Genomic DNA, 25,461 nt, shown 5'->3' on the forward strand with positions numbered 1-25,461 from the left:
GCGGCTTGTGGGTGTTTTCAATCTCACAACATGTTTCAGTAACACCTACATAGTCAAACTTCATAACTTTACATACGACAATAACACATACAATCCAATGAGATATTAATGTTTAGCAGATCAAGACTTTTAGAATACCACCTCACAAGACATACGTTGTACAAAACATATCCTAATTACATGACAGTGATGAATACTGAATTAAAAAACATAGTAAGAGAACTAAAAACATGCCACCGTGGCTAAACAACAAAGTAAAAGGCCTGGTCCACACTAACCCCCCACTTCGGACTAAGGTACGCAAATTCAGCTACGTTAATAACGTAGCTGAATTTGAAGTACCTTAGTCCGAACTTACTGCGGGTCCAGACGCGGCAGGCAGGCTCCCCCGTCGATGCCACGTACTCCTCTCGCGGAGCTGGAGTACCGGCGTCGACGGCAAGCACTTCCGGGATCGATCCAGGATCAATTTATTGCGTCTAGACAAGACGCGATAAATCGATCCCAGAAGATCGATCGCTTACATCCGGACCAGGAAGTAAGTATAGACGTACCCAAAGAATCAGTGAGAGGCAAAAAGGCATCCTTTAAAAAGTGGAAGCTAAATCCTAGTGAGAAGAATAGAAAGGAGCATAAACTCTGACAAGTGAAGTGTAAAAATATAATTAAGAAGGCCAAAAAATAATTTGAAGACTCAAAAAGTAACAGCAAAAAATTCTTTACGTACATCAGAAGCAGGAAGCCTGCTAAACAACCAGTGGGGCCATTGGACGATTGAGATGCTAAAGAAGCACTCAAGGACAATAAGGCCATTGCAGAGAAACTAAATGAATTCTTTGCATCAGTCTTCACAGCTGAGAATGTGAGGAACATTCCCAAACCTGAGACATTCTTTTTAGGAGACAAATCTGAGGAACTGTTCCAGATTGAGGTGTCATTAGGGGAGGTTTTGGAACAAACTGATAAACAGTAATAAGTCACCAGGACCAGATGGTATTCACCCAACAGTTCTGAAGGAACTCAACTGTAAATTGCAGAACTACTAACTATGGTATGTAACTTACCATTTAAATCAGCTTTTGTACCAAATGACTAATGTGACGCCAATTTTTTAAAAGGGCTCCAGAGGTGATCCTGGTAATTACAGGCCAGTAAGCCTGACTTCAGTAATGGGCAAACTGGTTGAAACGATAGTAAAGAACAGAAGGCCACCTGTTCCAGAGCTAAGCTACCCTTAGACTTAGAATGTTTGCCCAGTATCTAACCTAAATCAGCTGCATACTGAGACTTGGCTAGGCTGACAAGGTGGTTCAGGGACGTGGTGTTACTAGACCACCGGACAAACGCTGACAGTGTGTGTTGCAATTTACACTAGGGGGTTATGCTGAGCTATGCTGCTGTAACCCACACACTTTCTGGGTGTGGTGTTCTGTCCCATGGGGGGGAGAGGAAGAGAGCTAGCTTTTAGCTCATGCAGTAGAGGCTCATCCACTAAGTTCCAGAGGTCCTAGGTTCAATCCCGACAACCGGGGTCTGTCTGTGTTACACTGGCATAGGCCCTGTATTGTAGGCATATCCTGAGCCAGTTATGTCCGGTGCTACCTTTAATGGACATGAAGAACAATTGATCCACTCCTCTTTATAACAGCCCTTAACATACTTGATCAAGGGTGCTGGAACTGGGAGTGCTGGGAGTGCAGACGTACCTCCTGGCTTGAAGTGGTTTCCATCATATACAGGGTTTACAATAATGTTCAATGGCTCTCAGCACCCCCTTTTTTGCAAAAGCATCATACAGGTGACTCATATTCAATCATAATGCAAAATCCTCTCTCCCCTCCCATGCACAAACAAGCTTGTTGTACTCTCTCTGCCTGCTTGGGTCAGATTCCTGTTATCTGTTTATTCCCTCTTAGTCCAAGCAGAGTGACCAGAGCATCACTGTGAATATGTCTATCTTGCAAAGTGTACTCATATCCTGGTTTGCATGTGTACAAGCACTGCTAGGCAAGCCTGCCCCATAGCGCAGCGCCGCACGAACTCAGACCCCTGTATCCACGTCCATACAAGCACTGCAGTTATACGGGTTTGGAGTTAGGATTTCTGGGGTTGTAGCGGCTCACCAGCTGGAGCCACTCTAGGAATTGGTTTGCAGTGTATTGTGGGAGAAGTTGTCTGTCCTTTCTGGACCCTTGTCCAGAAGTGGTTTTATCCCACCGGCACATTTAGCACTTCCGACTCTGCACGCTCCTCCTTCCAGCTCTTCCAGCTGGGGCCAAGCCCTGGACTGAGCACTGCTAGATGAGCGGCTCCTGCTTGCGGCTGAAGTGTTCATGCAGAAGGGTAGACATTCTGTAAGACTCTGGATGACATTTCAGCAGCAGTTTCTGAACCACAGAAGGTGGCATGACCCAGAGGGGGAATCCATTCCCAGCAGACTGGCAACACCTGTCCCTTCTTTCAATCACAGTAGATTCTCCATATATAGACCGATATTTCTGGTGCCAAATAACTGGAAGAGTGTGGTAGGCTCACAGTCACGCAAACCAGGGATGACCAGCAATGGCTCCAAAGCATCTGTATGAGGAAGCAAAGTTTGATGGAGCTCTGAGAGGTGCTTACTCCAATCCTCTGGCATCAGAGCAAACAAATGAGGGAGGCATATTGGTCTAGAAGCAGGTTGCTATTACCCTCTGGAAGCTGGCCAGCCCACACTGCTACAGGTCCATGGCTAACCAGTTTGGTGGAGGCAAGTGCTGTGATGGTGGAGGAAAAAATGGGGTTTGTGAACTGTGCTGGGGCCATGGGGCTCATAGTGTGCCCACCTGTCACAGATCTGTCCATGGTAGAGCACCATCTTTAGGAGCTACCTGGAAAGCGAACATGGGAGCACCACTGCTCACCTCAGAGCTCGCTGGGCCTCCAGGGAAAGTCTGTCTTCTCCCCTCTCCCTTTCAGCTCAGGGGAGCTGGTTCCTCCTGCCAGAGCAGGGGCTCTGCAGGCTGCCAGCCACCTCCTCAGGGATGGAGATTGTTAGGAGAATGTGAAGTAAATAGGGTAAAGACTAAACAATAATAATCTTGCTTCTGGCCTTGCTTTTAATTTAAACAGGCTGAATAAGCAAGCAAGAGAATGTAAGTGAAAGCACAAGGCTGCACTCCCCCCTCCCCACCGCAAAGTAAAAGCCTTGCCTTTCAATAACCTGAGAAGATAAGGGGACTGAATGCAGCATGGGGTTGCTATGGTAACCAAGCAGCTGGAAAGGGGGCGGGGGAGAAGAGACACTAAGTCTCCTGTGTGTGTGTGTGTGAGAGAGAGAGAGAGAGAGACACACACACACACACACACAAAAGTTTTTTTTCTCCTGCTGATAATAGCCCACCTTAATTGATGAGTCTCGTTAGAGTTGGTATGGCAACACCCATTTTTTCATGTTCTCTGTGTATATATCTCTTCCTACTGTATTTTCCACTGCATGCATCCAATGAAGTGGGCTATAGCCCACGAAAGCTTATGCCCAAATAAATGTGTTAGTCTCTAAGGTGCCACAAGTACTCCTGTTTTTTTGCTGATACAGACTAGCACGGCGATCACACTATAAACTGAGTTGTGTCTCCAGCATTCTTAACAGCCCCATTAAGTTCTTCTAAACTTGACTTTGACAGTGACTGGTTTATAAGGCTTTCTGCATGGTGATGCAGTCCAGAGGCATGGTGTTTTGCAGCCTTTTCATATAGGTTGTCAGTATTGGCTTGGCTGATCAGTCTGGCAAACCAAGCTTTTCCACTTTTACTATATAAATCCATGATATGCCCACATCTTGAATACTGTGTGCAATTCTGGTCACCCCATCTCAAAAAGATATCTTGGAATTGGAAAAGGTACCGAGAAGGGCAACAAAAATGGTCAGGAGTATGGAACAGCTTCCATATGAGAAGAGATTAAAAAGACTGGGACTTTTCAGCTTGGAAAAGAGATGACTAAGAGGGGATATGATAGAGGCTTATAAAATCTTGACTGGTGTGGAGAAAATAAATAAGGAAGTGTTATTTACCCGTTCACTTAACACAAGAACCAGGGGTCACCCAATGAAATTAATAGGCTGCAAGTTTAAAACAAACAAAAGGAAGTATTTCTTCACACAACGCAGTTACCTGTGGAACTTTTTGCCAGGGATGTTGTGAAGGCCAAAATTATAACAGGGTTCATGGGAGGTTAGGTCCATCAATGACTATTAGCTAGGATGGGCAGGGATGCAACACCATGCTCTGAGTGTCCCTAGCCTCTGTTCACCAGAAGCTGGAACTGAACGACAGGGGATGGATCACTCAATGATTCCCTGTTCTGTTCATTCCCTCTGAAGCACCTGGAATAGTCACTGTCGGAAGACAGGATACTGGGAGAGATGAATCACTGGTCTGACCCAATATGGCTGTTCTTACATACAAAATAATTATAATAATAAGAAAATTTAGTACAGAAACTCCCCAAGATAATGACCTCTTGAGATAGTGATGATGTGAGATAATGACCTTGGCAAATAACGCATTTTAAAAATCTTGGCCTACTATGAAACGTATATTTATATAAGTTTCCCACTCACAAATCTAGCATTCTGGAGCAGTCACTAAAACATAGTCCAATGCTCTGGCCGCTGTTGTTTGTCGTGCCACTGTTCACTCTACTGCTCTGTCCCCAATGTCCCTGCACTGTCACCTTCTGCTGTCACCTGCCAGTGTGACCTCTGCAAGTCGGTCGCTCATTGTTCCACCCAGCTGTCAGTGATTTCAGCTCTCAGTGGGGGAACCTCGCTGCTAGTGCAGGCTGGGCTGTCTCTCACAGAAACACTGTCCCACAGCAGGTCTAAGCACTTCAACCTGATCATCAGTGATTTCAGCTCTAGTGATCACTTAACAAACCAAAAGTCTCTCTATGAAGCCTAATCATCTCTCTCTCTCTCTAAACAGGAGAGAGGGACAGGTCAAATAGTGCCTGTGACTCTTAGGCAGAGCCCACACCACCAAGCAAAACACCTGTGCCCGACCCGCTCTCTCTTCACTAGGATACGGCATCCAACCCTCCTGCTTATGGAGTGCAGTTCAGCCGAGGATGTCCAGTGCTTCATTTGTAATGAAAGAGTTGCCGGGGCTCAAGCAAGTTTGTTACTTTCATAACTGATGTGACCAGCCCAGAGGCCCCAGGGCTCTGAACTGCCGAGCCTAGCGGTGCCGGGCCTCAGCCTGGCAAGCCCTAGCACAAATTAAGCGCTGGGGGAATAAGGAGAACAACATTTCACGACCCCCACATTTAATACTTAAGTGATTTGTAACCCAATGTGCCGACATTGTCATAAATAACAGCTGTATGAGCAAGCTAGTCTTTGTTCATACTTTTCAAACCCATTATGCTTTCTCAGGTACAAGTACATTCTCATCAGGGCCAACTCCAGGGTTTTTGCCGCCCCAAGCGGAGAAAAAAAAAAAAAAGCCGCGATCGTGATCTGCGGCGGCAATTCGGCGGAAGGTCCTTCGCTCTGAGCAGGAGTGAGGGACCGTCTGCCGAATTGCTGCCGAATAGCTGGACCTGCCGCCCCTCTCCGGAGTGGCCGCCCCAAGCACCTGCTTGGCAAGCTGGTGCCTGGAGCCGGCCCTGTTTCTCATATACAGTATATTGGGGTTCTCAAACTGGGGGTCGGGAGGTTATTACATGGGGGTTTGCGAGCTGGCAGCCTCCACCTCAAACCCCGCTTTGCCGTCAGCATTTATAATGGTGTTAAATATATTAAAAAGTGTTTTGAACTTATAAGGGGGTGGGGTTGCACTTGCTATGTGATGCATCCGAAGAAGTGAGGTTTTTACTCACGAAAGCTTATGCCCAAATAAATCTGTTAGTCTTTAAGGTGCCACCAGACTCCTTGTTGTTTTTGTAGATACAGACTAACACGGCTACCCCCTGATATGTGAAAGGGGTCACCAGTACAAAATTTGAGACCCACCGCTTGTATATACTTTTAAAGTGTGTATTAATGTTTCAATTTCAATTCAACTTTCCAAGCAAAGGCTAAATTGGCCACACTGCATGTAACTGAGGAGGGGGTGTTGGGTAATGGGGGGGGTCGTCTAGGGAAATCCCTGCTCACCCCCCTCCCCAGCTGGTGAAAGTGAGTGAGGATGGGGGAGAGGCGCAATGGAGGAGGGAGGGAGCGGGCAGTGGGCGGGGCCCGGAGAAGGGGGGGGGCAGGGTGTTGGCACCCTAGGGTGGGGTCAGGGATGATGTAAATATACCGGGCCCCGCCCCGCCCCGCCCCCAGGTCTGTGAGTTCGGCTCAGCGCCGCCCCCGGGCTCGGGGGGAACATTCAGCCCCAGCGCGGCCTGGGCCCGGCGGGCGGGGAGCGGAGCGGAGCGGAGCGGGCGGCGGGCGGGGCTGGCGCTGACGCTGCCCGGGCCCGGCGGCGCGATGGCGGCGGCGCGAGGTGAGCCCGGCCGGGGCCGGGCCGGGGCCGGGGCCGGGACGAGCCGCCCGGGCGCTGCTGAGCGGGGCTGGCCCGGGCTCGGGGACCGTGCGGCCGGGACAGGCGGGAGGGTCGCGCCGGGCTCGGGCTGATCGGCGGCTGGGCCGGGTCCCCGGGGCTGCGGTGGCGGGAACGGGGGGCCCGGCCCGGGTCAGGGTCAGGGTCCCGCCCCGCCGGGGGCGCCCGGCTGCTGGCAGCCCGCGCCGCTGCCCGGACTCGCCGCCCCGTGAATTAACCCGCTCCCGAGCCCGGCAGCCGCGGGCACAAAGCGGGTCCGCAGCTCCGTGGGCTCCTGGCGTTGTGGGGGGGCCCGTGTGTCCCCGGGGCCGCGCCCCACCTTGCCAGGGGACTCACCAGGGGCGCACGGGGGGCGAGTTCAGGAGCCGCTGGGGCCAAGGGTGCGACGGGGTCAGAGCCTGGGGCCGGGCTGGGACTGGGGCACTGAAGCCTGTTTGCGTTCAAGAGCAGGTGGGTGCCAGTGGGGAGGCTGGGAGTCTGGGAGAGCCCTGGGACATGAGGGGTAAGTCTGAGGGCTTGGCTCCGCTATCCTGCGGGGTCGATTTACAATGCGCAACTTCAGCTACATGAATAGCGGAGCTGAAGTTGACGTACTTCGATCTACTCACCGCAGTCTCTTCACTGCAGTAAGTTGACCGCTGACGCTCGCCCGTCGACTCCGCTTGCGCTTCTCCTTCTGGTGCAGTACCGGAGTCGACGGGAGAGCGCCCAGCCGTCGATTTATTGCCTCTAGGATCGATCGCTGCCCGCCGATCCAGCAGGTCGTGTAGACAAGCTCTGAGAAATGCTCCAGTTTACCCAGGTGGAGCAATAGGTGTGAGGAAGCCAAGAGAGGTCAAGGTGACTGGGAAGCAGATTGGCTGTGAGGATGGAAAGAGCAGCTATGATTGGTAGGGAAGGTGGGGGAGCAAAATGGAAAAATACAAAGAGTGGAGGATGGAGGAGTGAATTGGGGGGGATGTATGGGGGGAAGGGAATTGGGTCTCTAACAGGGGCCTGAAGCAGAAGGATTGGATTTAGGAGTCACATGGAGGGGAGAATTGGAAGATGCTGTGGGCTGGGAAGCACGCTGGAGCCTGAGGGTCTGAGATGCAGGAAATGCTGTTCCTTTAAGGAGTGTAAGGAAGAGGGCAGTGTCTGCTCTCAGAGCCATACAGCAGCACTGGGGCACTCTACCAGCAGCTCCCAGGGTGTGTGGCCGGACAAATTGCCATTGACGCTACAGATCTGAGCGAATTAATTAATTGGTTTGCAGAACTGCCGAATGAGCCTCTCAGGGAGAAGCAAGAATTTTGTTTGAAATTCCTGTTCTGTTGCCGAGATCAAAACTAACTAAGCAAGTCTGTAGTTAAGTCAATATTGGTTTTCAGTTGGCAGTGTCCCTGTGTGAAACCTGCCCCAGATGACCCTCTGGCTTCCAAACTACAGCTGCAAAACGTACTCTGCCTGATTCAAAGGGGAATGGCCAGAGACACCTCTGCCCAAGTAGAGCTTTGACAATGAAGTTCTTGGACTGTTTTGCTTGTGGACAGAGGATAAAGTGATGGATTCTAGTGTAACCTGTGTCTCTCCTGAACTGTGTAACCTGTTTCAAACCAGCTGTATTTAAAACATTGCTTAATTGCAGTGTTACTGTCTAACTCTCCATGCTGCACCTGGGAGGAACTTTTCCTGGGGATTTCCTAGTCTGATCTGAGTGACAATGAAGAGCTCTGATTTGTATCTTGCAGATGCTGTTGGTAACTAAGTATTAAAGCTAGTCAAAACTCACGTTCTGTGAAAAAAAATTTAAAACAAAGTTTGCGTGTGCAATGCAAAAATGGGATTTTCAGTGAAAAAAATTATTTTCATTTTGTTGGGGGAAATCTTTCACTTTCTTTTTAAACTCCCCTCCCCCACAGTGTTTTTTTTTTTTTTAAAGTAGGGAAAAGGGGTAAGAAATTTAAACATAACAGAAAGTGAGGGGAAAACACTTTTCTCATGGGGGGGGGAGTTTTTTAGCATTTACATCTAGAAAGGACCATCAGATCTTTTAGTCTGACCTCCTGCATATCACAAGCCATTACATCTCACTAACTGTATTAAGCCCAAAGACTTTAGTCAGACCAAAATATTTTGGCTCTGAGAAAAAGAGAACAGGTGAGGCCAAGGTCCCTGTGATGTCAGGGAATGATTAGATGAGATGTGCACAGGAAATCACAGCAGGTGATCCATGCCCCATGCTACAGAGGAAGGCAGAAAAGACCCTAGGGGCTCTCACCATTCTGAGCTGGAGGAAAATTCCTTCTCAACCCCAAATCTGGTGATCAGCGTGACCCTGAACATGTGAGCAAGAGGCACTATCCAGGTTTGCTTTTTCAAAGGAAAAAGGTTACTTTTGAATGTAAATGTTTTTTTTCCCCTCACACTTCTCTAATGAGAAGAATGGGGGAGGAGGGTGATGGGAGGAAAAAATAGAGAGGGCATTTCCCCACCATTTTTAAACAAATAATTTCAGACATACCAAAAAATAACCTCTCCCTCAACTTATTTGTTTCGAAAGTGTTTCTGAAAACTAAAACTTCACCTCCAAAGACATGTTTGATTGGGTGGGAGAAAGAATGCCGTTTCTTTGACAACCCCATTTTTTACCAAAACGATTTTAATGGAAGACCTGGTCAAAGTTTATCAAGTATGTACCAAGTAAGTAGCTGACAATGCTTGCTGTTGGATGGATTTATTATGATTAACTTATGTTGCACATTTACTACTTTGGGGAATGACTCATTTGTGAACTGCTCCTGATGTTTGCTGCATCTTTTGGGCAATTGATTTTCATTCATGGGGTTGTTCTCATCAATGGATCACTGTTGATTATTTGCATGGTGGCTGGTTGCCTAAGTTACATGTCTTTGCTTTTGATCCTTGAGTGGATCACAAACATTTTAAACAGGAAGAGAACTGGGAATAACCCTGGGTCACTACAAAAAATAATTTTCCCTATGTTGATAGTCACACCTTCTTGTCAACTGCTGGGAATGAGCCACATCCACTTTGATTGAATTGGCCTCATTAGCACTGCTCCCCTCCCCCCCCCCCCCCACTTGGTATGGCAACTCCCATCTTTTCATGTACCTGTTTACTGTATTTTCCACTCCAGGGAACTGATGAAGTGGGTTATATCCCATGAAAGCTTATGCTCAAATAAATTCCTTAGTCTCTAAGGTGCCACAAGGACTCCTTGTTTTTTCCACTTTATAAGGATAGATTTTCAAATGAAGATCATTAGTGCTTAAAAATGTATGGTGATTTTGGGATTTGGCAAACTTGATGAATCCCCAGAAAATGCCTGAATCCTTGAGAATAAATAACAAGAGGCCGTAAATCAAAATGGATGGAATTTGGTCCTTGTATTTGTAAAAATATTTTCTTTTGAACTTCAAGCCTTTCTACTAGCTGATCAGTTGGGGGCGGATCAGCCCCTCAGACTGTTCATCTCTCATAGTACTAACAAGAACTGAGACTGTTCTAGGCCTCAGATACCGGCTGCACTTCCTCCTTAGCTACGGGAAGAACATGGAAGTCAGTACGTAATAACAAGCTTTCTGTGCATTCCCAAGCTGGAGTCGCATCCTCCCTCATTGCACAGCTCTCGTGCCAAGGACTGCCTGTGTCTCTCCCCCATCAGCCGGAAGGTTGCAGCCAGGAATCTGGATCCAGAACGTGTTTCATTTCTCATTTCAGGCTATGTTTGACATCGCTGTCTCGCTCCCCTGAGGAGGAGTGGGAGGAGCTAGCAGGATGGCAGAAGGAGCTGTAGAAAGACGAGATGAGGGACAACTACAAGACTTTGATCTCACTGGGTAAAAATTATTACAGTAACTCCTCACTTAAAGTCGTCCCGGTTAACGTTGTTTCGTTGTTACATTGCTGATCAACTGGAGAACATGCTCATTTAAAGTTGCGCAGTGCTCCCTTATAACGTTGTTTGGCAGCTGCCTGCTTTGTCCACCGCTTGCAGAAACAGCAGCCTGTTGGAGCCAGCTGGTGGGGGCTTAGAACCAGGGTGGGCCGGCAGCCCCCTTATCAGCTCCCCTAAATTCCCTGTGCGGCAGCCGCCCAGCAGGCTATCAATTGCCGGGCAGTTCAGCTGTCCCTCCCCTCACTGCTGTGTGCTGCTCCCGGGAGCCTCCTGCTTGCTGTGCAGAGGTAGGGGGAAGAGAGGTGCTAATGTCAGGGTGTCCCCTTGCTCCTGCCCCCCCCCCCGCTTCTGTACCTTATCTCCACAGAGCTGGGGTGGGGGGACGGGGTGGGAGGGACACAACAAGGCTTAGAACAGAAGGAGCATGCTGGCAGTGGCTGCCGTCTCAATTTGCTAATCTACTTAAAAAGGCAATGTACTTAGAGTGGTGTCAGTGTACTTAAAGGGGCAATGTGCCTCTCTCTCACACAGTGGGTGTCTGTCTCTCTCTGCCATGCCGTCTCCCCTCCCTCCATTCCTGCTGCCTTGTAGAGTGTGAGGCTACATTAACAACAATGTGTTAACCCTTAAGGGCTCAGCTGAGTGCTAGTTCCATCATTTAGCAGTAAGGCTCCCTGGGAAATATCCCACCCTCTTCCATCCTCTGACTCCACCACCTCAACCAAGCTCCACAATCATCATTGCTGTGTACAGTATTAAATTGTTTGTTTAAAACTTCTACTGTGTGTGTGTGTGTGTGTGTATGTATGTATGTATGTATGTATATGTATATACACAATGTCTTAGTCTGGCGAAAAAAATTTCTCTGGAACCTACCCCCCCCCCCCCCCCCATTTACGTTAATTCTTATGGGAAAATTGGATTTGCTTAACATTGTTTCGCTTAAAGTAGCATTTTTCAGGAACAGAACTACAACATTAAGCAAGGACTTACTGTATTCACTAGTTTGTATAAGTGGCATGAGCTGTAAGGGGCCTGAGTGATCTTCAGATCAGGGTTTTTCTCATGTTTGCACTTGCATTCCTTTGTGTGTGTGTGGGGGGGAAATCTGCTCCAGTCAATGGAGACTCAAAATACAGAAGGTAGCTCTAATCCCTCTCTTTACAATATTTTCTGGTTTAGGACAATGGCTGTACTTCTCCATCTCTGTCTAGCCCACAAGCAGAAATGAGTTGCTGGATTATTGCATGTGACGCATTGGTGCAAATAAAGGATGTTCCACGTGGAAAGAGTCAATATTCTAATAGAAGCAATTTCAATTTTCTGCAATTCAGCATCCACACAATCAGCCAGGAAATTGCCTGTCTCTCATTTAACTTGTTAGTGGCCAAAGAGTTCTGTAAAATTATGTGGTGTTTGTCTTATGACTCTCCTGCAGAAATACATTGAATCTCAATCCTAGATCCTTGTAACCTCTTAGGACAGAGATCAAGGTGTCATTGTGGACAAATCAATGAAGATGTTTGTTCAGTGTGTAGTGGTTACTGAGTAAGAAATTAAGATATTAGGCTGTACTGTGACAGACAGAAAACACTACAAAGTTATCTATGGTGCAGCTTCACCTTAAACAATGCTGTATTCATTTTTGGGGCCTTTCTCTCCTAGACTATAGCCTGTGTTATGCAGGAGGCCAGATTAGATGATCACAGTGGTCTTGTCTGGCCTTAGAATCTGGGAATCATATGATGGAAGAGACCCATTAAAGAGACCGATACTGGTATTTTAGTACAGCATTTGATATAGTATCTCACAAAACCTTACTCCCAAAATTGGGTGGGATAGGAGAACAATTTCTTGGATATAGAACAGTCCAAAGATCACAAACTGGAATTAACAACAAATAGCCATGTTCTGGGTTGGGAGAAGGTTACAGCAGCATTTGGTCCAGGATTTAAAATGGTCATCATTGCGCTGGATGGGGAGGTAAGCAGCATGCCAATGGATTTAGGAGGTGATGCTAAACTGGGAAGAATTGCAAACGCCAATGAGGACAGGAAAACAATAGGGAAAGTTGCAAAATAACAAAACTGCAAACAATATGACAGCTAATATATTTGGGGACAGGTTGAAATGCTCCATTGGAAGGACTATCATGGGAAGCAGTAATGCTGAATGAGACTTTTACAAAATACCAAATAATCTGTGCTTGCCAAGTACCAGAGAACATCGTGTGATTTTTTTTTTTTTTCCCCACTAACAGGCGTGCTGTCACCAAACTAGATGTTGCATCCCTGATTGAACATGGGGAAGAGCCATGTGTCCAGGCTCACCAGGATTCGAGGGAAAGAGACCTTTCTAAAGGGGTCTCCTTTGGTGAGTAATAACTAATGAACTCTTCAGAAACTTTGAGTGAGGTAATGAGCTGAGAAAGAAGCCCACATTTCATGAGCGTCTATTGAAACAGCTTTTGTCCCCTCCAGTCAGCTTAGTAGCCAGCTGTTATTACATCTTTTTGGCAGGCGTCTGTCATGGATTCCTACCTATCTTGACTGGCTTTGGACTGTAGCCTCCCACTTCGGACTTCTGAGTGGTCAGGTGGGATGGCAGGACATAGTGGATATCATTGTCTTGCCTCTCTGTAGAGCTTTGAAACATTGAAACCAGGAGGTGGAGAGGGAGCTTCTGAATCAGAAATGTAGAGCTGGAAGGGACCTTCAGAAGCTCATTTAGTTCATCTGCCTGCACTGAGGCAGGACCCAGTCCTAGGAAACCTAAACCAATCCTGTCAAGTGTTTGACCTGTTCTGAAAAACCTGCAATGAGACAGATTCCACAACCTCCTTAGTTCATAGAATCATAGAAGATTAGGGTTGGAAGAGACCTCAGGAGGTCATCTAGTCCCAACCCTCTGCTCAAAGCAGGACCGAGCCCAACTAAATTATCCCAGCCAGGGCTTTGTCAGTTAACCTGTTCCAGTGCTTAACTATCCTTAGAGTTAGACAGTTTTCCATAATATCTAACCTAAATCTCTGTTGCTTCAGATTAAGCTTCTTGTCTTTCCTTCTGTGGGCATAGAGAACAATTGGTCACCATCGTCTTTCTAACAGCCCTTCACGTACTTAATGACTGTTATGGGGTCCCCCTTCAGTCATCTTTTCTCCAGACTAAATGTGCCCAGTTGATATAAACCTTTCTGCATAAATTAGGTTTTCTAAGCCTATTATAATTTTTGTTGCTCTCCTCTGGACGGTCTCCAATTTGTCCACATCTTTCTTCAAGTGTGGCACCCAAAACTAGACACAGTACTCCATCTGAGGCCACAGTACTGAGTACAGTGTAACAGTTACCTCCTGTACATACAACACTCCTGAAGGGAGATGGAAGGAATATTTTCAGCTTTTCTAATAGAGCCTGTAGTCAGAATGCCAACATTATATGCTTTACATTCACAAGTCCAATGTCTTTTGTGTGTTGAAGTAACATCTGGATTCTCCATTTATTCCAGCAGATGATGGAATCAAGTGGAAGACTGAAGAGAATCATCAGCAGGGAAATTCTGAGGGTTTGGCAGAGCACAGGAATTTATCACAGAGAGAGAAAGCAAATAGCTCTGATGAGGGAAATACGTGTGAGGGTGAACGTGGGCCAGCCGACCAACACGGGAACATAGGGGATGAGAGCAGGGAGAAATCCACTCCAAATGAAAGACCTTTCAGCAAATGCCAAAACATTCCTATTCGCACAGGAGAGAGACCCCATAAATGTACTGAGTGTGACAAAAGCTTCACTCGCCGCTCACATCTTCTTCAGCACCAGAGAATCCACACGGGGGAGAGACCCTATAAATGTACCGAGTGCGAGAAAAGCTTCCGACAGAGATCAGAGCTGATTGATCATCAGCGAACGCATACGCAAGAGAAACCCTACAAATGTGACAAGTGTGGGAAAAGGTTCATTCGGAGCACACGGCTTATTCAGCATCAAAATGTTCACAATGGAGTGAAACCCCACAAGTGCCCCCAGTGTGAGAAAAGTTTTAGCTGGATCTCCTCCGTTATTAAACACCAGAGAGTCCATACAGGTGAGAAACCCTATAAATGCCCCGACTGTGAGAAAAGCTTCAGCTGGAGCTCGACCCTTATAAAGCATCGGAGACTCCACACAGGAGAGAGACCCTATAAATGCCCTACCTGTGCAAAGTGTTTTGTACAGAGTGCAAATCTTATTAAACATCAGAGAGTCCACACAGAACAGAAACCCTATACATGCGGGGAATGTGAGGAAACCTTTTTGATCAGGTCTCATTTCATTCTGCATCAGAGAATGCACGCAGGAGAAGAACTCTACAAGTGCGATGGCTGTGAGGAGTGGTTTGGTCTTGTCTCGGACCTTCATAAACATCAGAAGAGCCACACAGGAAAGAAGCCCTATAAATGCTCTGAATGTGACAAAAGCTTCAACAAGAGTTCAAATCTTATTAAGCATCAGAGAATCCACACGGGGGAGAGACCCTATAAGTGCCCCGACTGTGACAAAAGCTTCATTCAGAGCTCGCACCTGATGCTCCATCAGAGAGCGCACAGGGGAGAAAAACCCTACAAATGCCTGGACTGTGAGAAAAGTTTCCACCAGAGCTCCCATCTCATTCAACACCAGAGAGTCCACACGCAAGAAAAACCCTTTAAATGTCCTGCGTGCGAGAAAAGTTTCAGCCGAAGCTCAGTGCTAAATAAACACAAATTAATCCACGTGGGAGACCAGAGCTATAAATGCAGCCAGTGTGAGGAAACCTTCACTAGCAACTCCCGCCTTCTTCAGCACAAGAGAACCCACCATGTGGAAAGACCTTACACATGCCCTAACTGTGAGAAGAGTTTCAGTCGCAGTTCGCAGCTTATGCTCCATCAGAAAAACCATGCAGCAGAGAAACCTTACAAGTGTGCTGACTGTGACAAAGGCTTCGTTTACAGCTCACATCTAATTCAGCATCAGAGAACTCACACTAGAGAACGACCTTATAAATGTCATGTGTGTGAGAAAAGCTTCATTCAGAGCTCACATCTCCTTCAGCATCAGAAAATCCACACGGGAGAGAGACCTTTTAGATGTAGTGATTGTGAGAGAACCTTCAATCGGAGCTCCAACCTTATTAAACACCAGAGAACTCACACCAGGGAGAACCCGTAAGAGATGCTTCCATATTAACTCCACGCTCTTGACGATAAGAGTATTCACACAGAAGGAAAATCTTATAAATATTCCATGGGTGAGAGAACCTTCAGTCAGAAGTGTCATGTTGTTGTTCAACTTTGTATCAAACTGAATTAAGGTCTCTAGGAAACTTGCCTTGACCTTCTTATATTGGCAAGAGTTTTGCTGGTATAAATTATATCAGTTTCCCTAACAATATACCATCCTGGCAAATGGACTCATTTGCTGATATAATTATGCCTACGCTGCAAAGCTTGCCAGCAGTTATGTCTATTTGAGGTGTGATGTGTGAGTGAACAATGTGCTGGTAAAAGCCCCTAGTGTAGGCACAGTTACATTGCCAACATTTGCACTTTACCAGTAGAATTTATTTTGTTTGTGCGGGGACGAGGACGGACACTGTAATAAACTATACCAGCAAAATGCTATTTTGCCTGTATCACCTGAGTCATGTTAGCAGCAGTATGGGGGTATTGTATATTGGTATAATACATTGGTATAGCTATATTGGCAGAGCCTTACAAGTGTAGGACTCCAACACAGTAAGTAACAAAGCGTTGATTGCCTGAAGTGAATAGTTAAGCTCCCCTAAAAATGAGCAAGAGACGCAGCTTGATAGCTGTCCATGTGCAGAGAAAGAATACACACACACACACACACACACACACACACACACACACACACACACACCGTCACAAAGCTGATTTAGCTTCTGCTTTTCAGGTCATGTATTCCATCATCTGTCATTGGGACTGTTCCACCTGGAAGAGGGAGTAACTTACATGGTCATTCACTATTCAGATGGTGTAAAACTGGTGCGAGCTGCAAATGCCATTGAGGAAAGAGAAATAAGTCAAAGGGGCCTGGAGGGATTAAGCACCCCATATGGGTAGACATCAACCGGGAGGTAGAAAAATGAAAACTGCTGCATGTGGGCAAAAGTGATGTGAAATACAAATAGTCACTGACAGAAAGCTAGCGTGAGCGGCGCTGACGATAAAAGGCAACAGTATAGAGATGTGTGCTTTCGGGTGTGTCATTGTACAGTCATCTTGCCTGAGTCTAGCTCAGAATATCACTAATGAATTCGAGGTTGTGAGTGAGAGTCCAACACTGAGTTCTGGTCCCAGCTTTGTGCCTCTGTAGAAGAGAAAAACAAATGTAATTTTGGGTTGTAATTGCAGAGGCATGAGATCCCAGAACAGCTGTGGAACAGTCTCCAATAAGAAGTGATGAGATTCATGTTGCTTGGGCCTTTTAACACTAGACTGGGCACATCCCTGGAAAATATTCTGTGTTGGTTGTCTGGTTTGGGGGAGGGGGTAATTCCTGATCTGACAGTACACCAGCAGGCTGTTGGGTTTTTTTGTTCTTAAGGATAAAAAAAATTAGTACGTCTTTGGAATTAAAATGGTATTTTATCAAACGTGTGAATTGTCTGGAGTTGGGGCGGGGAAGGGATGCTCCCAGTATGCAGTGTCTTCAAATGGCTAAGTTGCGTTGCCTGTGAATTTAGTGCCACTTCGTTGTCTAGCAGGGCTGCCTGCCTTTGTATCACCCTCACTATCTTGTCAATGCGCTCTGTCCACAGCTCACCGTCCTCATCTCTCCTTGGTGTCATGGTAAAGGAAACCTTGCCTCCACTCTTCAGTCTTCTTCTGCTTTTACAGATGCTGACACAAATATGCCTTCTCATGTGCACGTGCTCTCTCTCTCTCTTCTTCCCCCCCCCCCTTCAAAGATTTGCCTGGCGTTCAGCCACGGATAATGCTTCTGTCCATGTGGGCAGTGATGTGTCAGGACGGGGGGTGGGGGGAGGAGGGGTAGAAACAGCACAAGTAGCTATCGTCTCAGTTCTAGTCTCCATGCCAATAATAATAAAGTGTTGCTTTTCCTTCGTTTTGGAATTCCATTCACATGGGACCACCAAAGCTTGGAGATGGTAAGATCTTTTTCCACCTTGTTTCCCTCCTTATATAGGACCTCTGTAGAAATGCCAGGTTGGTGGTGGACTGGGAATTGGGGAAGGTGAGGGGGAGGCAGTGGGGGCAGGTTAAGCTCATGTGCACAACTGCAGGCTGTCCGTACTTGGCGAATATGATGCTGAGGGCAGAGCAAGATCTTGTTCAACAAGGCCATGGGCAACCCGGGAAGATATTCTGCACCACTCTGTCAGGCTGGTGCCGGAGTGGAAGGGAACAACAAGCTATAAGGGTAGAGCCAAGTGAGCTGCATTGCCTTGCGATGTGCATGGAAAAATAGTCATGTCTTTGTCTTCAGTTCTCTTATGATACCTGCAGAGCAGCACAACATGCACTGCGAAATCAATGGAATTTTGCAGGAATGGCTCCAAGCCCAAGGGAGCAGATAGCAATAGTAAGGCAATCATAGCTACACATTTCCCATGTCTCTGTAGCCTCCTTTAGGCAATGTACCTCCTCAAATCTCAAGGCAGCTAAAAGTTGAGGGCCTTAATCCAACTGTAAGCCCAGGTACTTTGTCTCTGGCGCTACAATAAGAATGCCTGCGGTGCAGCCGTTGAGACGAGTGTGGTGCCCCTGTGGTGGGTGGGTGGGAAGGAGCAGGAAGCAGCATGGGAAGGGGGGTGAGTAACATGTTTCCCTGATGGTTGTAGGATTTGATATTTTAGAGAAATTGCTTTGGAGCGTTTCCCTAATGCACAACCACCCACCATGGCGGTGCCCTGAGGGTACCTGGAATAAAGCTGTTTAAAGGTTGTATTTTGATATAGCCCCTAATAGTTATGGGTGTGAAAGTCAGTAGTGACCCCCCGCACACACCTTCCTTTCTTTACAATCCAGCAGCCGTTATGGCTACCAACGGCCATTAGGGATAGCAGGCGCCTCACCTACACAGCTAGCCTGAACTTTTGAACTATCTTGTCTCCCCTGCCTTGAGGCAGAGGAGACCGGCTCCAAACCAGTTTTCACTGACCAGAGAGCAGAAGCGCAGGGTCTGGTAACCACCAATCAAGTGTTAACACGGCAGGAGTCTTTGTCTGAGTTTGTATAAAGGATCTGTGAAATTTGTGTAAGACAGTTTTTGTACCAAGGTGCAAAGCTCTGCTTTCTTCTGCAGAATAAAGCAACCTTTTCCTTATCTCTGTCTGGCTGTTATTGGCTCTCAGCTAGGCGGACCCGACATTTCGGTAACATGGGGAAAGGTCCCCTTCTCAGCAGTGTCAGGAGGGGTCTCCGGCTGGCAATCAGGCAACTCCTAGATCAGCTAGGTGGACCTGACATTTCGGTAACAGTTTCTGGCACCCCAGATGGGACCCTCCTAGCTCGGACATTGGACTCTGGACGGCTGTGGCGAACTAGGAACAGCACCAACAAGGTGCTTAGCCCCTTTTCCTCACTTCACCGCAGCCCCTGGGGTTCGTGCTCCAATAAGGTGAGCCCTAGTAAAATAAAAAAACGCTATCTGACTCTGGTTCTGTTCTGGTTAACCTGTTAATGAATTTCTATCTTGTACACTTGGGTGTTAGGTGTGGGGGTGGAACTGAGACTCTCGTTCACACTCTTCTTGTTTAATCCTGATCTCATGGTGTCAAATTTGCAAATGAACTGAAGCTCAGCAGTTTCTCTTTGAATTCAATGAGAATTCAGTTCATTTGCAAATTTGACACCATCAGCTCAGGATTAAACAAAGACTGTGAATGGCTATCCAACTACAGAAGCCGTTTCTCCTCCCGTGGTGTTCACACCTCAACTGCTAGAAGAGGGCCTCACCCTCCCTGATTATCTCCAGACTGATTCTTGCCTGCATATTTATACCTGCCTCTGGAAATTTCCATTACATGCATCTGACGAAGTGGGTATTCACCCATGAAAGCGTATGCTCCAATGCGTCTGTTTAGTCTTTAAGGTGCCACAGGACTCTGTTGCTTTTTACAGATCCAGACTAACACAGCTACCCCTCTGATACATATTTACCAGGACACCTGGTAAAATTACTTGTACTCAAGCGAGTTCAATGGCAATCAGTCAGAACTATGCAGTACAAACGTTCGTATTTTTGTACAGCAAGCACTTGATTTCTCCAGGTTTAACCTTAAAAATCTTGATTTGTACAAAGGCTCCACATGGGCAGGTAGCATTTTGCCCAGTAAGTCTAACTTCCGCAGGTCCCTTTGAATTATTTCTCTTTCTTTGTGGCTCCTACCAATTTCATACCATCTCCATATTTAATGCCCATGTTAGTCATTTCTTCTTCCAGACTAAACCACTAAACTCAGGACAGATGAGTGAAGATGACCTGAAAAGCATAAGTTAAATAATCCCCTCCACTCATCTCTTGTCATGGGGGAGTCTAGTGTTTCTCTGCACATGGACAGGTGTCAAGTTTCAGAGTTTCCCATTTTTAGGGGATCTTGACTCTTCACTTCAGGCAGACAAGGTTTGGTACTTGTTGATTGTGTGGGGGTAAATTTATACTCAGACCAGGTCTACATGTGGAAGACTTTGGCAGTATAGCTATACCAATATACTATCCCAGCAAAGAGCTGTGAGCATGGACACAGCTTAGATGAGCAAAATGGCCCTTGTGCCAGTTTAGTATATTCCAGCCCCTCCCCTAAGCAAAATAAACTAGACTGGTAAGTGTGCGGTTTTTCCTGTATAATCTCACATGCACTCATGGCTTTTGCCTGCAGGTTGGTCACAAATCATACCTTATCACCTGCTAACAGACAGCTGTGCTGGCAAAAACACAAGCATAGACATTTATACTGCAAAAGACTCCGCTTGCTGGTGTAGATTATACCAGTTCCCCCCAAAAAATAAGCTATCATTTTTAACCCTTCAAAGGTAATTTGGTACTATTCATTCACATTCTAGGTTGCCTTTACTGCCGGCTGTTACCATCTGGTAAACTTTGCTGGGCCGGAGATGGGAGCAACGAGCTTCTCTATTCCGTTGGATTGGCTGGAATAGATTTATGTAATTCTTTAGTGCCTAGTATATTAGCAACAACTTTGCCACGTTCGTGTACTGGACAGTGAGCTTATAAGCATCCATGGCCTTGACTTTGGTTCAGACTCTAGTTCAGGCCTTAACTCTTGTACCAGGCCCAGTGCTCCAGGCCCCCTCTCCCTACTACAAGGGGTAGAGACCATGTGACCTTTTAGGGCCTTTCCTTCTCTATGTTCTATCAATCTCTCATTTCATTATAATTACTTAAACCTCTAATCAGCAGTTCATATTTTATACCGTTGCATTTGAAGTTTTGTTCAGTGCTGATAAGGATTGTAATTTATTTTGGGGCTATTTTGTACTGACTTTTTGCTATAAATTTCTGTTTCTAGCAGCAGATTGTGGAAGAAGGTTATAGTAGTTCACTAGAATCAGGAAGCAGAGTGTCTCATTAGAGCACATGGGATTTTGGTTTTCTGTAGGTATTGATGAAATAGCCTTTTTTCTTGTCCATGGAAGCTTTGTTCATCTGTAAATGGTGGTGCTGGAACTGATCATTTGTCCCTGGAGATCTCAACTAACTACACAGTCCCAGGGAATCTACAACGCTGAGAAATCGGTCTGAGGAAAGCTTCCTTTGGTGTTCGTTCAGCAGGAAAGTTGGAGAACCCACAAGATAGGAGCACCTGGGGTAAGCTGATCAAACAATGCAGGAGAAAGATCCATGTGCAGTCAGCCAGGTCCTCCTCCTCTAGGATCTGTCTGGAGTTAATCTCTGCGTATGACCCTTGGGTGTGGAGCCCAGCCTTCCCAAATGCATTTTCCACTCTTCCTGTCTCCCAAGAAGCCAGTCTTACAGCCCCTTCTCTGAACACCTGGGCAGCAGGAAGGGGAACCTGAGGCCAAGTTAACCATTGTTTTACTTGGGAACAGGTAAGGCCCCTGCACCTTGTCACACTCTGTAACTAGGCTCACTGCTGAGTTGGACTAGAAATCCCAAATCAGTGGGGGCTGGTTTGGAAACCTCTAAGACTATTTTGGGGTTTGCAGAGTTCACAAAGCTAATTTCCCCTAGAAATTGAAGATTCCTTGTCTGTAGAAAAAGCCAGTCTGAGCCTGTATACCCTGTCCATTCTGTATATTGGGATTGGTTTCTTACTGGGCATTCTCTGTAACCCCCTCTTTTTAGTCTCTCTCTATGAAGGGAACATTGAACCCTATAACATTGTTGGCCCCTTTTAACCCCAGCAGCTAGTCAAAGTTTGGGGCCTTGGGGATGTTCCAGCTGGGAATAGAAACTGATGGAATCTGGTATTTTCTTTGATGCTGTCTTCTTTGTAAACAAAGTCCTGCTTCTCCAAAGGCAGGAGGAACCAAAAGAGGGGATGGCTTCTTTGCTTATAGCCCGAAGCCTCTTTAGTCAGTACCAGACCTAAAAGCTTGTTCTCTCTAGCTTCTTCCTGGGTCACATCATGCTTACAGGCTTCTGCTTGGACTTCTCTCGTTATGTCCTTATATTTCAGAATATTCCTTTTCCTTCCTTGTGCTATGCTAGATTGAGAGAAAAATGGCAAACATTTCCCTTACTTACCCCTTAGCGTGAGTTATGCCTGCTCCGTGATGTACGCCCTGTCATCCATCAGTTCTGAACTTTGTCCTCTTAGTCTATAAGGGCCTGTTTTCATTGCAAAGTTAGCCCAGGTACTTGCTCAGATGTTGCCCCAACTCCCCATTCGTCCACACAACTCTCTCACCCTGGGTTTAGAGTGCCACCAAACTCCGTTACCTGGCACTGCCGGGTTGTGGGCTAGAGCCAGGATGCTGCTTTACGCTCAGTCTGGAGCTCCTCTACTTTGCAGCGTGGACACAGGCTAACCCACTCGCGTGCTGATGGCTAAGGCTATGATTTTGGCATGGAAATTTTTAGTAGATTTCACAGCAGAGGTGCAGGAAAAACATCCAACGTCACAGCGATCACCAAACAATGAAGTTTTTGATGCATCAATGTACACAAGAGCTTTTAAGTAGTAAAAGTGTCTGATATTAACACACTGATCAATGATAATTTACTCCTGGAGGAATTCTGCAATAAAAAATTCTACACATCATATTTTAAAATTCTGTATATTTTATTTGTCAAAATACCCCACTATAATCACAACAGTTTCAATTATTTTTGTTCATTTATTTCAAAATACCTGTCAGCAAGTATGTCTGTAACAAAAAAGATTCAGGAACTGTATTTTAACAAATAGCTTCCTTACTAGGCATCTTAGTACAGAACTGAGTAATAATTCCTTTAAACCCTGGCTGACCGCTGTTAGGAAAATGTGAAGTAAATAGGGTAAAAACTAAACAATAATAATCTTGCTTCGGGCCTTGCTTTTAATTTAAACAAGCTCAATAAGCAAGCAGGAGAACGTGTGTGCAGCCTTGTGCTTTCACTTACACACACCGCCCGCGGAGCTGCTAGCCTTGCCTTTCAGTAACAAGAGAAGATAAGGGGACCTAATCAAGCAAGGGGTTGCTATGGTAATGAAGCAGCTGGAGTGGAGGGAAAGGTGTAAGGAAGAGACATGGAGTCAGCAAGAAAGTGACGATGGCCAAAAGTAACACCGCTCCTTACCCCTCCCATCAAGTACAGAAGAGGTGGTCTTCCTGACCCAAGACCCCCCAGAAGGGAACATGACCATATATTGGAGGGGGCGGCATGAGGGAAGGGGCACTACATTCAGTCTCTGCCCCAGTCTGTCCTCCCCCACTAGCTCTTATGAGCTCCTGTCTGACCCTCTTCTCCCCCCACACAGACACCTTATGCTGTCTGTTTCCCCATAGCCCCTGTTTCCTGACCTGGTCTGGCAGGTGCTATTAAGAAGGTAGGCTCTTTCTCTTCCCTAGCTGGCCAGGAGCTGCTGCTGTGTTCTATGACCACAGCACCCTCTGGTGGGCAAAAGGTGGAACTGCACTAACATTTTGGCAGAAGCTTTTTTTCTGCGCAAAAAAATAAAAATATGCATGGCTCACTAATTATACACATGCACAGTATCACAGAATTCCCCAGGAATAAATAATATAAAGATGACTGCCAAGTTTAACTGTTACTTTAGAGTACATCATGGTGGTTGTACTGAGTTTTCCACAACTGTGAAATAGAATGTTGTACACTGAGATGGGCCCCCTTGATTCCACATTTGCCATCTTGCAAGACAAGCAGAGAACAAAGGTAAAGGGCTCTACACCTTTCATCACCATATACATTTTGACCAGTTTCCAGGCCCCATTTTTAGTTTATGGCCCATTCCGATCTCCGTTTTGAACGTGTAAGCTTTTGTCAGTGTGGCCATTTTGGATTTTTTTTTTTTTTCATTGGGCACATTACTGCTGCTTGTGGGGTTTGGTTGGTTTTCACATTTACAGCCATTTAAAAAAATGTAGGGTTAGAAATAACATTTTTCAGAAGAAAATCGGCTTTTTAAACATTTAGGGCCTTTTAAATAAAGTTTAGTAAACAGAGAAATAAAGTGTTAAGGCATAAATATTTTTAAATGAAAAAATACATTATGCATTTTTTTAAAATAAAGACATTAAGTATTAGTAACAGAGCACAGGCTTTGAGAGAAAAGAAAGAAGGGAGCGGTTGTTTCTCTCTCCCACAGCTTTGAGTGTGAGAATGCAGAAGTTTCTATGAGCATATGATGCTCCGAGATTATCTCCAGTGACCTGTGCCATCCACAGGAGCTGGCAGGAGCCCCGAGGACAAAGCCAGCAGCGAGCCAGCTATGCTAGCCAGGTGGATTCTCGCCGTCCGCATCTCCTGGATGATGCTGCCCAATTCCTGCTCCAGACTGTTCGCAGAGGCAGGTTTCTGCTCAGTTACAGGCTGCTCAGTTCTCTGTGCTCTGAACACAGGTGTGTTGTTCTCAGAGCCGCAATGTGTGTGAGAAGCACATTCAGACGTCAGGACTTGCCCAGGTACGTAGATCTGCTCAGAAGGTGAATGTAGGCCAGGTGAGGCTGGAGGTGAGCAAAACACTCTGTCCGGTGCTTTCTCCTCACTCTCCACTTGGCCATGGATTGCCCCACGGAGTGCACATGGAGACCTACTGCTGGGCCTCTCTATGCATTCGGCAATGCCCATGCTGTTCTCTCCCTGGTCTGTGTGCCCTAGGTGTGCCTCCCAAATCCACAGGCTGGTGGAATGCACAGGGGATGGACAGAGGTCCACTTTGTGGGAGGAGGGATCAGACGATGGGGGTGCAGAAGAGAGCCCGCATGGTGAGGATGGGAAGGCCGTATTCAGAGCTGTGTCAGCAGATGATGGATCTGTGTAGGCACAAAACCGTGTTAAACTTAGCAGATACTCTTGGAGCATGCTCCAACAATAACTCCAAGTGCACATCTGAAAATCTAGCTGGTGAGGCCAGAATTTCAAAAGAACTTAGGTTCCATTCCAGCACCTCAAGAGGGTCAGAGATTCCAAAGTACTCAGCAGCTCCAGCTGTGATACTTATGGCCAGATTTTCAAAACATCCCAGCACCAATCATGCTGGGACTTCTGAAAATCTGATCTGTTGTGTCCCAAGGAACAGAGCAATAGCTTGAAAAATCACCCGTAACTTTATGTGAACAACTAGGAACTGCAGTAAGTCAAGGCCAAAGTCTGAAACATCAGTGTGTCTGGGGGAGAGCAGGAGGAGCTCAGAAACCCTGCCCTTTAGGGCAATTCATTCAGAATAAGTCTTGATCTTCTCGGGGAAGTGGAAATTGCTGTATTCTGAGACCTTCACGTGGGGTAGATGGATGAGTACATAAAAAATACCCCAGGAGCTGTTTCTACCTTCTAGCTCAGTCATTCGCAAACTGTGGGCTGTAGAATGTTTAATTTG

The 25,461-nt window shown here is 46.5% G+C and overlaps 1 protein-coding gene across 4 annotated transcripts; it reads left to right on the forward strand.

Moving 5' to 3' along the window:
• The first annotated feature begins 6,413 nt into the window (after positions 1 to 6,413).
• Positions 6,414 to 18,761, forward strand: LOC128824649 (zinc finger protein 883-like). 4 transcript variants are annotated; one of them, XM_054006398.1, is made up of 5 exons: positions 6,421 to 6,473; positions 7,901 to 9,212; positions 10,254 to 10,372; positions 12,692 to 12,804; positions 13,936 to 18,761. In XM_054006398.1, the coding sequence occupies exons 3-5, from the start codon at positions 10,311 to 10,313 to the stop codon at positions 15,615 to 15,617; spliced, it is 1,857 nt and encodes a 618-aa protein (XP_053862373.1). In that variant the 5' UTR covers positions 6,421 to 6,473; positions 7,901 to 9,212; positions 10,254 to 10,310; the 3' UTR covers positions 15,618 to 18,761. The 4 variants fall into 4 exon arrangements, with proteins under 4 accessions (XP_053862371.1, XP_053862374.1, XP_053862373.1 ...); XM_054006396.1 differs by lacking the exon at positions 7,901 to 9,212 and having other exon boundaries at positions 6,414 to 6,473; XM_054006399.1 differs by lacking the exon at positions 7,901 to 9,212 and having other exon boundaries at positions 6,414 to 6,473; positions 13,939 to 18,761.
• Positions 18,762 to 25,461: the final 6,700 nt, after the last annotated feature.

This window comes from Malaclemys terrapin, chromosome 16 (assembly GCF_027887155.1).
Source record: "Malaclemys terrapin pileata isolate rMalTer1 chromosome 16, rMalTer1.hap1, whole genome shotgun sequence".
NCBI classification, from domain to species: Eukaryota; Metazoa; Chordata; order Testudines; family Emydidae; genus Malaclemys; species Malaclemys terrapin.